Genomic DNA, 15,356 nt, shown 5'->3' on the forward strand with positions numbered 1-15,356 from the left:
TGTTCTGCAGCACAGCAGGCGGGGCGATGCGCTTATCCTTCTAATGATTGTGGAAGTCGACACGCCGATTTCAGAGTTCCCCTGGAAAGAGGAATGAGAGGAGAGAATTAATTTGATGATTCCCAAAGTAGTGAAGAGGTGTGAAGCACTGCCGACTGGCTGACTATGGCAGGTAGAGCAGTACGAGGTGACTGACTTTTTGAGTGACAAACATGTGGCCATGACTTAATTATGGACTTCAACTTAACTCCCAGAATTAAGGCAAGTCAAACAATGTGCAGTAAGGTACTGTCTCCATCGCTTATCCCAGCTTCGCTCCGTGTAATTTGCGTTCCATCTGTATGAAAAGCTTTAGCTTTCTTTTCTTCACTGTTGTTGATTGCATGGATTTGTGAATCGCTGTTGAGTGGAGAGGGCAAGACCATGATGATGTTCGCCCATGAAACCCATGGGCAGAAAGGGGCAGTGGCAACATGGATACGAAAGGAGCTATAAGGGACAGAAAGCAGAGAATCGGGGTGAACTGTTGTCTTCCATATTTTTTGTTTATCCGTTTAAGGGATGTGGGTGTTACTGGCTGGGCCAGCATTTATTGCCCATTCCTGAGAGCATTTCAGAGTCAACCACATTGCTGTGGATCAGGAGTCACATGTAGGCCACACCAGGTCAGGACAACAGATTTCCTTCCTGAAAGGACATTCGAGAACCAGACAACAATGGTTTCGCCTTTTTTAGACTTTTAATTCCAGATGTTTATTGAATTCATATTCCACCATCTGCCTTGGCGTGATTCAAACCCATGTACCCAGAGCATTGCCCTGAGTCTCTGAATTACTAGTCCAGTGACAATACCACTCCGCCACCGCCTCCCCCTTATACTGACCCCCGGAGAACACCCCGGAGATGAGGCATGATGAACCCTGGTTCACTAATCCCCTTTAGGGTAGGAAATTTGTCGTCTTTTCCTGGTCTGGCCTACATGTGACTCCAGACCCACAGCAATGTGGTTGACTCTTAACTGCCCTCAGGGATGGGCAACAAATGCTGGCCCGGCCCAGCGAGGCCCACATCCCACATCCCGTGAACGAATAAAGAAAACAAAAACTGCCATTTCTGAAATGACCTGGACTTGGGCACTCAGGGGCATTGTTTCAAAGCAGCAGAGAACAGAAAACTTCAAGATGTGGTAAACAGTGGGGAGGTCAGCAGCAGATCTCAGCAACAAAACAGCAGATTGGTGAGCGGGAGGGTGGGATTAATTGGATCGCTCTTTCAAAGAGCTGGCACAGGTGTGATAGGCTGAATGGCCTCCTTCTGTGCAGAAAGATGCTGTGATGTCTCCAACTCTGCATGTTGTTGGAGTAAAGACCTGCCTTCCTTCCACATGTTGAAATGAGACCCTCCTGCACCACCCCACTTTGCAACCCAGAATTTGCGATACTCGGCACAGCTGGCAGATCACGAGTCGCTCGTTATTAGGACTGAAAGCTCTGATATGACCTCTAGTCTGCAACATGATTGTGACTACTGCCGCAGTGCCGGACCACTTGTTAATCCTTGGGTATAAAGCAGGACCATGCTCAGTTTCCACTGCACCAACCTCCTGGAGTGGAAGGCGGGAAATAAGCTCCGCATCCATTGTTGTGCTTTTAGTTGTGCTTGTGAATCGTCTTGAACCAGGAACAAGAAGAGAGCAGACTGCCACCTACAGGACTCGAACCTCAACTACAATTCAAATTCTTTTGGTCATAATAGAGCACCCTTCAAGTGGAAGCTAGACAAGAGGAAGGGATTGGCAACTCCAGTCCTTTAATGCCCAGAACACAATGCCTCAGGCATCTTCGCTGAAAGAGGAATTACAACCATAAGGGATTTTCCACTTCTGGCCCCCATGTTAGCCAATATAGTAAACAGTTCTCTCTCTTCAGATGTTGTCCATCTTTCCTCAAAACCTGCCGTGATCACCCCTCCCTTCAAAAATCCAACTGCTGACCCCCACCATCTTTTCAAGCTACCGCCCCATCCCAAACTGCCTCTCGCCTCTCCAAAGCTCTTGAATGTGTTGTTACCTCCCAAATCCATCGAACCATAGAAAAATTACAGCACAGAAGGAGGCCACTTGGCCCATCTTGTCCATGCTAGTCGAGGACACCCAGGTGCCCTTTCTAATCCGTTCCCATCTTTCCCGGAACTCCATGTTTGAATCCCTCCAATCAAGTTTCCACCCCTGTCACAGTACCAAAACGGCGCTTACCTAAGTCTCAAATGGCATCCTATGTGACTGTGACAAAGGTAAACTTTCGCTGCTCATCCTTCTCAATCTGGCCTCAGCCTTTGACGGAATTGACCACAACATCCTCCTTCAACACCTCTCTACTGTTGTCCAGCTGGGTGGGACTGCGCTCGCCTGGTACCGTTCTTCTCACTGTAGCCAGAGAATCATTTAAATGGCTTCCTGGCCCTGCACCATTGGATTTATGATTAACCCCCTCCTATCTACATGCTGCTCCTTGGTGATATTGTCCGAAGGCACAACATGTACGTTGACAACACCCAGTTCCACCTCTCTCAGTTTCTCCACTGTTGCTAAATTGTCAGACTGCTTCCGGAATTCAGTACTAGATTAACAGAAATTTTGTCCAGCAAAATATCGGGGAGATTAAAGTCATTGCGCTGGATTCTCCGTCCCACCGTGCCAGATTTCTGGTTCAGCACGCCGGCGGGATGCTCCATTTCCCCGGCTGGTCAATGGGGTTTCCCATTGTGGGGCAGCCCCACGACGTCAGGAAACCCATGGGCTGCCGGCAAAACGGATCATCCCGTCGGCAGAGAATCCAGCCCATTGTTTTCAGTCCCTGCTCCAAATGTGTTTTACTAGCTACAGATTCACTTTCCTTCTCAACAGTCTGAGAATAAGCCAGTGTGTTCACAACTTTGGCGTTACGTATGGTCCTGAGATTAGCTTCGAATCTCACATTGATGGCATCTCTAAGACCATTTATTTCCACATCTGTAACATTGCCTAACTTCATCCCTTTCTCAGTCATCTGCTGCAGGGACCCTCAGTCGTGCCCTTCTTACCTCAAGACTGGACTATTCCAATGCACTCCTGGCTGCTATCCCATATTGTACACTCTGTAAAATTGAGCTTGTCCAAAAATCTGGTACCCCTGTCTTAACTCACAACAAATCCCATTCACCTATCACCACTGTGTTACCTGACCTATGTTGACTCCAAACCCATGAATATCCTCGTGACAGGGAGGAGGCTTGACAGGGTAGATGCTGAGAGGTTTTTTTTTAATAGAACATACAGTGCAGAAGGAGGCCATTCAGCCCATCAAGTCTGCACCGACCCACTTAAGCCTTCACTTCCACCTGCAACCCAATAACGCCTCTTAATCTCTTTTTTTTTGTCACTAAGGGCAATTTAGCATGGCCAATTCACCTAATCTGCACGTCTTTGGACTGAGGGAGGAAACCGGAGCACCCGGAGGAAACCCACGCAGACACGGGGAGAACGTGCAGATTCCACACAGACAGTGACACAGCGGGGAATCGAACCTGGGACCCTGGCGCTGTGAAACCACAGTGCTAGCCACTTGTGCTACCATGCTGTCCTAAGGTTGTTTCCCCTTGTGGGACAGCCTAGGACAAGAGGCTGTGATCTCGGAGTAAGGGGCCACACTTTTAAGACAGAGATGAGAAGGAACTTCTTCTCTCATAGTGAATCTGTGGAATTCTTTACCATAGAGGGCTGCAGAGGCTGGGCCATTTAGTATGTTCAAGGCTGAGACAGACAGTTGTTTACTCGGTAAGGGAATCAAGGGTTATGGGGATAAGGCGGGAAAGTGGAGTTGAGAATTATCGCATCAGACCAGTCACGATAATTGAATGGCAGAGCAGACTCGATGGGCCAAATGACCTGCTCCCATGTCTTATGGTCTTACAGCTCTCGATCTCACCTTCCTCCTTTTGCTCCTTAAAACCAATGATCATCTGACCTTGCTACTCCTTACATGGCTCAGTGTTATATTTCTGTTCCTGTGAAGCATCTTGCAACACTTAATTACGTGAAAACTGCTTCATAAATAGAATTTGTTGTTGCTATTAAACTATTGAAATCAAATGACTTGGCCCTATCGTGGAAGAATTTCAGTGATAAAGCTCTGAGTCATTTCTGGCATAAATTGACTTCGAGTCGCGGGATCTTCTGTGGGTGTGATTGCTCCGGTTGCTGTGAAGCTAGAGATTTGAACGTGCTCTGATTCGTGACGCCGATGGTGCAAGTTAAGACCAGGGCAAAGCAAGGAATTGGAATGAGAAGCTTAGGAGCGTAAATCCTGAAAGCTCTGCAATCTCCACAGAGAATGTTACAGGTAGTTCATGTATCTCAGAACAGATTGTCCCCCGGTAATGCCGGAGACCAGAAATTTGTGCTATTTTGACGGATTTAGAAATTATCCACGAGAAGTTAGGGTGAGATATGCCGTCAAGATGCAGAAACCGGTCTTCCATTGCTAACCTGAAAGGTTTTGAAACTCAGAAACTGCAAGCCTTTAACCCCTTTAGTGAAGCTCCTTTCGCTGATCATTTTACCGAAGGTGTCAGAATGGGCACAAAGCGGCTTCTGTTGCTCGAATTATTGAGGAGGAAAAGTGTTCACTTTCTAAATTCTGTGAGCAGAGGAGAGCCACGAGGCCGATCCTTAGTGTTAGCGGTCTGAGTGATGAAGACAGGCTGGAAAAACTCAGGTCTTTTAAGTCTTGAAAGTTGGCCTTCGAGCAGCGACCTTATGGAAGTATATAAGATAGTCAATTGGAGGAAAACATTTACTTTGAAGTAACTTGAACGAGGGGAAACGTGTTTAATCTAGGAATGGGGAAAATTTCCAGCTGATATCAGGAAGTTCTTCGTACAATGAGTGGCCAATACATGAAGGGGCCCTCTCAATAGAACAGTGGAGAGAAAAGGGCACGTAATCATTTAATACACCAATTGGATACGGCAATGGGAAACTTTACACATTTCTGGGTGGATGAACTCAGAATGGCCTCCCTTATCTGTAATTGTCTTGTGATTAGAAACTGAAATACACAGGCAAAAGGACTCCAGCAGCAATGTGTATTGATATCTTGAATGCATTCAAGAAGAACGTTCCATTTTTTGCTCGGAATACCAAACAGTAGATGCCTTCACTAATGTTTGTCCCTCGAGTGGCCAAAAGGAAAATTCCACAGGCACCGCGGTTCACTCTAAAACAAAAATAAGCCATTTTAGCTGTTGCTAACTATTTGGCAACAAGTTCAACTGAAATTAAGAACAGTCACGTCTGCGTATATTGGTTAAAAATAAACACTTCTTTTTTTTTTGCTGTTTCCCCTTCCAGGTCTGAGCATGAAGGAGGCCCAGGTTGTTGCACTGTCAACAGGGACCAAATGTATAAACGGAGAATATATTAGCAACCAGGGTCTAACGCTTAACGATTGCCATGCTGAAATTGTGGCGAGGAGATCTTTTCTTCGCTTCCTTTACTCTCAGCTGGAACTACATTTAAGGTAAAGAAAGACAAAACCTGCTGCTTGTTGTTTATCTTAATACTTTGCTCGACCGCCAAGTCCAGATGAGTGGTCGCCCTTCCTCAAAACCCAGCATTAGTGTTTCCTCAACCCCGATTTTAAAATTCTCATCCTTGTTTTCGGATCCCTCCGTGGCCTTGCCCCACCTCATCTCCACATCTCCTCGAACTCCCCAACGCTCCAAGATTGCTGAGTTCAGCCAATTCTGGCCTCTTGAGCAACCCCGATTTTAATTGCTCCATCATTGACAGCCAGGCCTTCAGCTGTCTATGGTCACCAAGCTCTCAAATTGCCTCCCTCGGTTTTTTTGCATCCACGTCTCACTTCCACTCTTAAGACGTTCCTTGAAAGCTACCACTTTTGCAAAAGCTTTTTGGCCTTCTGCAGTATTATTACATCATGTCGTCCAATGTCAAATTCTGCTCTATGATGTTCCTGTGAAGGACCGTGGGATGTTTTATGTTAAAGACACTAAGATGAGTGGTAAAGCGAAAAGTGCAGAGGATACTGGAAGTCTGCAGAGGGATTTGGATAGGTTAAGTGAATGGGCTCGGGTCTGGCAGATGGAATACAATGTTGACAAATGTGAGGTTATCCATTTTGGTAGGAATAACAGCAAACGGGATTATTATTTAAACGATAAAATATTAAAGCATGCCGCTGTTCAGAGAGACTTGGGTGTGCTAGTGCATGAGTCACAGAAGGTTGGTTTACAAGTGCAACAGGTGATTAGGAAGGCAAATGGAATTTTGTCCTTCATTGCTAGAGGGATGGAGTTTAAGACTAGGGAGGTTATGTTGCAATTGTATAAGGTGTTAGTGCGGCCACACCTGGAGTATTGTGTTCAGTTTTGGTCTCCTTACTTGAGAAAGGACGTACTGGCACTGGAGGGTGTGCAGAGGAGATTCACTAGGTTAATCCCAGAGCTGAAGGGGTTGGATTATGAGGAGAGGTTGAGTAGACTGGGACTGTACTCGTTGGAATTTAGAAGGATGAGGGGGGATCTTATAGAAACATTTAAAATTATGAAGGGAATAGATAGGATAGATGCGGGCAGGTTGTTTCCACTGGCGGGTGACAGCAGAACTAGGGGGCATAGCCTCAAAATAAGGGGAAGTAGATTTAGGACTGAGTTTAGGAGGAACTTCTTCACCCAAAGGGTTGTGAATCTATGGAATTCCTTGCCCAGTGAAGCAGTTGAGGCTTCTTCATTACATGTTTTTAAGGTAAAGATAGATAGTTTTTTGAAGAATAAAGGGATTAAGGGTTATGGTGTTCGGGCCGGAAAGTGGAGCTGAGTCCACAAAAGATCAGCCATGATCTAATTGAATGGCGGAGCAGGCTCGAGGGGCCAGATGGCCTACTCCTGCTCCTAGTTCTTATGTTCTTATGTAAATGCAACCTGTTGTTAGTGTTGCCTGATACACAGACATGACTACTTATTGGCTGGAATTCTCCGGCCGTCCACTGGCGGTGGGATACTCTGATCCCACCCACAAAGCAGCCCCTGCCCTGGGTTTCCCGGTGGCGTGGAGTGACTGTGGTAGTCTGGCTAGAGGTATTACGGTACATAGTAATGCTGGAACACCATTGGTGGATAATGCATGTTGTCTATTGGTCGAGACTGTATGGTAGCTCCGCCCTGCAAGGCGGGGTATAAGAGCCCATGCAGCCCCAGCAGCTTCCTTTCTGTACCTGAACTGCTGGGGTAAACATCTAGCTTATTAAAGCCTTCAGTTGTACTACAACCTCGCTTTAGTAATCATTGATTGTGCATCAGTGACTTCAACAGGAATTCCCATTGACAGCGGTGGGAGCAGAGAATCCTGCCGCCAACGCCGCCTCCCGCTGCCGAAAACTACGAGACTGGGAGGCCAGAGAATCCGGCCCATTGTGTAGATGAGCCTTAAACAGATTTATATTCCATTCAGTGCATCTTTGACTAGGGGAGGATTTTGTTGTTTGCCTAATTTAAAAGCAAATTCGAGCCTGTGACTTTATTGAAATGATCGAGATTCTGATGGCCTGTCAACAACTAGCACCCCCTCCACCCCCCCCCCATCCATCGCATTCCATCCTTCCCGCTGCAGTATGCTTCCCATCTCCCCCCCCCCTCCCCCCCCCCCCCCCCCCCCCCCCCAGCCCCACCCTTCCTACCCTAGCATCACATAGCTGCCTCCTCTGTCACCCTGAGGTCTGGGACCTACTATTTTCCAATGGCAGAACCAGTCTTTTGAGGTTATAATATGATTTTAAAATAATCTTTTTACTTGCCTTATTACGGACTTGGGAGGAGGGCCAAATCCGGCCCTCTGGGCTCCACATTAAATTGTGGCCAACCGTCACTCACCCCAATACTTCACTCAGTTGCACTGCTACCAACCCCAGCCCATTTTGACTCCGCTAAAACAATCCAAAATTAATCTTACTGCCTTGTCCATTTATCCCTTTTTAAAATCTATGATGGCTTCATTTGCTCCTTTCGAGAAATTATTCTATGTTGTATTAACTCTCCATGGAAATAAATTTAGCTGAACCTCTCTCCTCAACTCTCGTCTTGACTTTTCTAAACTGAAGATCGCCCATCGCTGCCTCCCTGTTATCACCATGAATGGTCTTCATCATTCAAAAATCCTCTCAATCTCCCTTTACCTTTTGCTGCATGCTCCAGTGGAAACAGTACCAGTGTCTCATCTTCCCTTATAATCATGGAAAAAGCTACAGGCACAGAGGGAAAGAAGTTCAAGCACACTAGGGCGGAATTTTAACTCGCAGAAAATGAATGTGTTGAGCTCCTGTCAGAGTTGAAATGCAGGAGATCTGAAATGGGATCCCACATCCAGTTTTAATGGAGGAAGCGGTGATAGTCAAGCAGCTAAGCTGCCCAAGGGATGTAAGCTGGTCATTTAAATATTATAATGAGGCAACGTACTGCCACCTTAACAGTCATTCTGTTTTGAACTCCAGGGGCAGGGTTTTCCAGGCCTAAGGGAATCAATAACTTAAAGGAAATAAGCAAGGCTTATGGAGTAAATAGATTTGCGGCAGTGCTTGTGGGCCAGGGGGAATAAGAGTGTTTCCTTAAGTGCTGATAAGCTGCCCAAATTAATTAACTCACCCACCCACCATGCAAATGGTCAAATGCTTCCACCAACCACCATTGGAACCCAACTTGACAATCATCCAGCCCCCACCCAAGACCACTATTGGATCCCAACTCCACACTGACCTAATCCCCATGATCTGAAGCCTCTTGAGTATCCTGACCCACACCACAATCTGAACCGTACCTCCATGCGAGCATCCACTCTCACCCATCTAGCTGCTCTCATAGGCTTCGGGCCTATGAAATAGGCTTCCTGTCTGGAAAATACCAGCAGGCCAGGGAGGCCCCAACCACCTTCTAGTGAACATTTCAATCACCTGGGCTCAGGTTTCCCACCTGTTCCTGTATTTACAAAATGGTGCATGAGTTCGGGTGAGCGACTGGGTGGGAGGAGGGACAAAATAGCACAATTTACTTTTTTTTGGTACTTCTGTGAGCAAGAAGGGCTTTACGAACTAGGAGCAGGAGTAGGCCATCTGGCCGCTCGAGCCTGCTCCGCCATTCAATGAGGTCATGGCTGATTTTTTGTGGACTCAGCTCCACTTTACGGCCCGAACACCAAAACCCTTAATCCCTTTATTCTTCAAAAACCTATCTATATCTTAAAAACCTTTAATGAAGGGGCTTCAACTGCTTCACTGGGCAAGGAATTCCATAGATTCACAACCCTTTGGGTGAAGAAGTTCCTCCTAAACTCAGTCCTATATCTACTTCCCCTTATTTTGAGGCTATGCCCCCTAGTTCTGCTTTCACCCACCAGTGGAAACAACCTGCCCGCATCTATTCTATCTATTCCCTTCATAATTTTAAATGTTTCTATATGATCCCCCCTCATCCTTCTAAATTCCAACGAGTACAGTCCCAGTCTACTCAACCTCTCCTCGTAATCCAACCCCTTCAGTTCTGGGATTAACCTAGTGAATCTCCTCTGCACACACCCTCCAGTGCCAGTACGTCCTTTCTCAGGTAAAGAGACCAAAACTGAACACAATATTCCAGGTGTGGCCTCACTAACACCTTATACAATTGCAGCATAACCTCCCTAGTCTTAAACTCCATCCCTCTAGCAATGAGGGACAAAATTCCATTTGCCTTCTTAATCACCTGTTGCACCTGTAAACTAACGTTTTGCCATTCATGCACTAGCACACCCAGGTCTCGCCATGGATCGCTCCATGGATCAGCTGGTTGTCATGGTAACCTTTCCAAGGCTCGAAACAGCAATTTTCCAGCTTCCTTTTTCTCAGTAATCTGTATCTAATTTCACAGTCAGGAACATCCACGTTGGCACATCAACAATTTATTGTACAGAAACTTCCAGCGACAAGCAGTTTTAATTTTTTATTATTCATTCGAGGGATGTGGGTGTCATTGGCTAGGCCAGCATTAATTGCCCATCCCTAATTGCCCTTGAGAAGATGGTGGCAAACTGCCTTCTTGAATCGCTGCAGTCCATATGGTGTAGTTACACCCACTGTGCTGTTAATGTTCTGCCTGCTTCAGTTTGGAGAAACAAGAACTTTAACCAAAATCAGACAGCTTTGTGTTCAGAGGACTGAGATTAATGTATGAAATTGTAGTATTGAATAGTCTGTAAATACAGCATTCCGTCCTTAACCGGTCTGTCGATAGCAAATGCTCTGTTCAAATAGATTGCTCCTTAATTGGATGATCTACAACAGAAGAACGAAATGCATTTTATTACAAAAAAAAATATTGGGAGGATAAATAATTTACAAACTATTTCACTGTCTCTTGCATCCAGTCAATTAAGGCACATTTCACAGCCAAACTACTAACGATGGTGGAAAGATTTACAAGTTATTTTGTTCATCACTAATTGATGAGTAGACCAAGAGGTTAAAACCTGGGTACTGGAGTTCCATTGGGAATAGCAGGAAGACGCCTGTTTACACCACCAACTTTGAATATCTATAAATAAAAGAGCATTTTTTTTCCTCATCCCAGATACTCCATCCACGTTCACATTTGGGAAGTCAGAGTGATTTTTAAAAAAATTTGTTCATGGGACGTGGGCGATGCAGGCTATTTGCCATTGAGAGGGCAGTTAAGAGTCAACCTCATTGCTGTGGGTCTGGAGTCACATGTAGGGCAGACCAGATGAGGACGGCAGATTTCCTTCCCTAAAGGACATTAGTTAATCAGATGGATTTTTACCAGAATCGACAATGGTTTCATGGTCAGCATTAGATTTTTAATTCCAGATTTTTATTGAATTCAAATTTCACCACCTGCAGTGGCGGGATTTGAACCTGGGACCACAGAGCAGATCTCTGAATCTCTGGATTACTAGTCCAGTGATAATACCACTACACCACCATCTCCAGACAACATCAGGCGTTCTTAAGCCAGATTCAACCCAGAGGGCTGGATTCTTCCGCCCCGCCTGCCGCAAGATCGCCACGGGCAAGATACAGACAATGGAAAAGTCCATTAACCTCGGGCAGGATTCTCCGGTCACCAGGCTGACACGGCCAGAGAATCCTGCCCAGAGATACTTCTTTATCAAGGCCAGTTTACACATTACCAAAGATGACAAACTCCGAAAAATATACTTACCGACATCAAACCTGTTCCTCAATCAACCCGAAAGTTGTCAAGTAATATAAAAACACAGAGTTTTTGAAATAATCAGCAGGCCAGGCAGAATCTGTGGAGACAGAAACAGAGTTAATAATTTGAATCCAAAATGATACTTGTTCAAAATTCCCACGGATGCAGCCTGGCTTGCTGGCATTTTCTGTTTTTATTTCAGAACTCCAGCAACCACGGTATTTTGCTTCTGCAAAATTTGTCCGAGGTGGTTTGGTCACAGATCTTTTCATTTGTGCAGCTTCTCCCTCCATCACTCAGGTGACCTAGCAACGTGGACAAACTTGTTTCCCAGGAGACAGCTCCAGCCCAAATGTCAGGTTTCAAACTTGGAAGTGGAGTGCTCTACAGCAAGAGTGCATGAACAATGGGCCACTTGCAGTTCCCAAATCCTAACGATCCAGTCCTTGAAGCCAAGGCAATTAATTTGTCGTACTGCATCATCCGGATGCAAACGGAGCAGCAGAATGCACTGTAAAAATTGTTGAGCAAATTGTTAAGCAAATGCTCGACACAAATTAGATGAAGCGTCAGTTGTCATTGAATCTGAATGATGAATGTTTATTGTGACACACTTCATACCATTACCGGTAGAACACCAGATGAATTATTTCTTAGAAAACAGCCTAGAATTAGGTTTTCATGATTTATTCATTTTTACAATCTTTATTGTCACAAGTAGGCTTACATTAATACTGCAATGAAGTTATTGTGAAAAGCCCCTAGTCGCCACATTCCGGCACCTGTTCGGGTACACGGAGGGAGAATTCAGAATATCCAATTCACCTAACAGCATGTCTTTCGGGACTTGTGGGAGGAAACCAGAGCACCCGGAGGAAACCGACGCAGACACGGGGACAACATGAAATGAAATGAAATGAAAATCGCTTATTGTCACAAGTAGGCTTCAAATGAAGTTACTGTGAAAAGCCCCTAGTCGCCACATTCCGGCGCCTGTTCGGGGAGGCTGTTACGGGAATCGAACCGTGCTGCTGGCCTGCTTGGTCTGCTTACAAAGCCAGCGATTTAGCCCTGTGCTAAACAGCCCCGTGCAGACTCCGCACAGACAGTGGCCCAAGCGGGAATTGAACCTGGGACCATGGCACTGTGAAGCGACAGTACTAACCACTGTGATACAGTGCCGCCATAAAACCAACACTCAAGTGGGATCGAACCACCAACCTTTCGATTAGTAAGCAGCTGAACGCACTAACCGATTGCGTAACATTATTGAAGCCACATTTAGAACAATCAATAGAAGAGAACCAATCCAGGCAGAAATAGAGTCATGCTAGGGGTAAAGCGAGAGGAAGATGTCTGATGTTGAACCAGAGAGTTAAGGTAAAAGAACATAAATGGTTGAAGTGGCTACCAGGAAATGTCTGGTCATGATCTTTGGTAATGGAAAGGTTGGGTCTGTACATGTAGGTCATATAGACCCTCTGAGATCTACAAAAAAGAAGGGATTGGGAAGAATCAAGTGAGTCTGATGAATTGGATACTTAGGATGCGGGTAGAGTGCCAATAGTTACTCCAGCACAAGTGGTGCCTGAAACCAGTTCAGATCCAAGACAGAGTCAGTTTTGTGTGATGAACTGGAATTTTCAATTGAAGTACAAGGTCAAAATCAGTCACTCCAGACCCAGTCACAGATGTGTCAAGGTCCTTCCCCAAATTCTCAAAGTTTGTATCAAGAAAGTTGGCATCCTTTAGGCCAAGTTGGATTTGTAAATAAATGAAAACATGGAATGTTTGTAAGTTGTATGGATTTTGAATATTGTGTTATTTTGCTTCATTAAGGAGAGAGGAGCGTACTAGTACCCTCTTGTGGCCTTTTGCCTATATATGTATGTAAATGAAAACCGGAATGAATCAGTTTATTTGGGTACTTGATTTCCATGTGGCACACATTCTCTTTTGTGCTGCAAAGATAAGACACCATTGGTGGACAGATCTTGAAATCAATAGCAGGATCTGCAATTGTCTACAACTGCGACAATTAGTGGTAACATCGATTTGATGTAATAAGTGGCTGCTTAAGATTCTTGCTGCACTCCTAAACAGTGCAGAATTGTGAACAACAGAAGAGTTATGTGGTTTAAGCTGTGATGCTAAGATCATAGAATTTACAGTGCAGAAGGAGGCCATTCGGCCCATCGCATCTGCATCAGCTCTTGGAAAGAGCACCCTACCCAAGGTCAACACCTCCACCCTATCCCCATAACCCAGTAACCTCACCCAACACTAAGGGCAGTTTTGGACACTAAGGGCAATTTAACATGGCCAATCCACCTAACCTGCACATCTTTGGACTGTGGGAGGAAACCAGAGCACCCGGAGGAAACCCACGCACACACGGGGAGAACGTGCAGACTCCACACAGACAGTGACCCAAGCCAGGAATCGAACCTGGGACCCTGGAGCTGTGAAGCAATTGTGCTAACCACTATGCTACCGTGCTGCCCACGGTAGCATCGGTCAACTGCAACAATTTAACTGCCAGAATATTGGCAGCTATGGTGTTGATTGGTTATGTCACACTCTCCCTCAAGAACAATAACTTTGAAAAAGAGATTTATATTTCCAGCTACCAGTTGAAAGAATTACATGACAAGATTCCATGGGCGCGATTCTCCACAAATGCGGCGAGTCGTAAAGGCTGCCGTGAAACTGGCCATGTTTCACGGCAGCCCCCGCGCCCCCTCCCGGGATCCGATTCTCCCCCCCCCCCCCGGCGGGGCTAGCAGCGGGGCCCCGTGAAGCACGGCATCGCGGGCTTAGCGACCGTCGCTAAGTCCGCACGCCAAGCGTCACGCCGACTGACGCGCACGATGACGTCACCCATGCATGTGCGGATTGGACAGCTCCAACCTGCGCATGCGCAGGGCCGTCATCTCCCTCGGCCGCCCTGCGGACTGATCCTGCGGGGCGGCAGAGGGAGAAAGAGTGCGTCCATTACGTACGCACTGCCCACGATCGGTGGGCACCGATCGCGGGCCCATGCCCCCCTTGGCACGGCCGTGGTACTGCCGTGCCAATCGGGGCCCTGGATACCCAAAACGGGCATGTTGCGGCCGTTTTTACGACGGCAGCAAGCAGGTGTGTTTGCTGCCGTAAAAATGGCCGTAAAGGCCTGGGCACTTGGCCCATCGGCCTGGGTAGAATCGCTGTTCGCCGTAAAAAACGGCGAGCAGCGATTCGTGTCGTGGGGCGGCCGTGGGGGGGGGAGAATAGCGGGAGGGCGTGAAAAATGTCGGGGACGCCCTCCCGCTATTCTCCGACCCGTCGTGGGCAGCGGAGAATCGCGCCCCATGTTTTAAAACATTTACTGTAACAAATGCACTACTGATTAAACTCCATTTGCCTTTTAAACTACAGAGAGAAACATACCCCTTTTAAAGTTATCGCATATCATATTAATCACAGAATCCAGTTCCTTATTTGACCCAATGTCAAATCTTGCCGAATTCTTGGGAAAGATCTTGGGATGGTTCACTAGATTAAAGGCGGGCGTATAAATGTAATCAGTTGTTGTTGAGTGATACCTACTAGCAAAGGTGACCAATTGACAAACCATAAAGAACCCAAGAAACCAGAATACTATTGTCCTTGACGTGGTGAGAATTCAGACCAGTATGTTGATACTACATTTGCTGATGACTAAAAGATTTCAAGGTGGACGGACGGGGAACTCTTCTAAAGCAGCTGTCTATTCAGTGCCGTTGCTACATCAAGAACTGCCCGGATGACTAGGAAAAAAACCAAAGCTTAGCACTCAACCACTGGCAAGCGTGTTTGCAGCTTCCTTGTTCTTAAGCTCCATTTGTGGAACATTTTGTTGGGGCATCCTGAGGTTATATCAGGCTCTATGTAAATGTGAGCTTTTCCTTTCTTTACTTAGAGGCAGGAGGAGTGTTATTTGTATCTAAAACTCTTTTATCAGATGGGGGATTTTCTTTGGACCATTTTCTAATTCTACCTTTCGAGCGCACTGATTAACACACGCCTGACAGTTTTGGAGATTTGAGCTGAAAAGCAGTCGAACGGCTATGACCTTT

General features: G+C 46.2%; 1 protein-coding gene across 2 annotated transcripts in view; it reads left to right on the forward strand.

Moving 5' to 3' along the window:
• Nucleotides 1–15,356, forward strand: part of adarb2 (adenosine deaminase RNA specific B2 (inactive)) — an 857,007-nt gene that overhangs the window by 688,550 nt on the left and 153,101 nt on the right. For both annotated transcript variants that reach the window (XM_038798319.1, XM_038798320.1), the window contains one exon: nucleotides 5,390–5,558. In XM_038798319.1, coding sequence (XP_038654247.1) covers nucleotides 5,390–5,558 — 169 coding nt within the window. The remainder of the gene's footprint in view (nucleotides 1–5,389; nucleotides 5,559–15,356) is intronic.

The sequence above is a fragment of the Scyliorhinus canicula genome, chromosome 5, assembly GCF_902713615.1.
Source record: "Scyliorhinus canicula chromosome 5, sScyCan1.1, whole genome shotgun sequence".
NCBI lineage: Eukaryota > Metazoa > Chordata > Chondrichthyes > Carcharhiniformes > Scyliorhinidae > Scyliorhinus > Scyliorhinus canicula.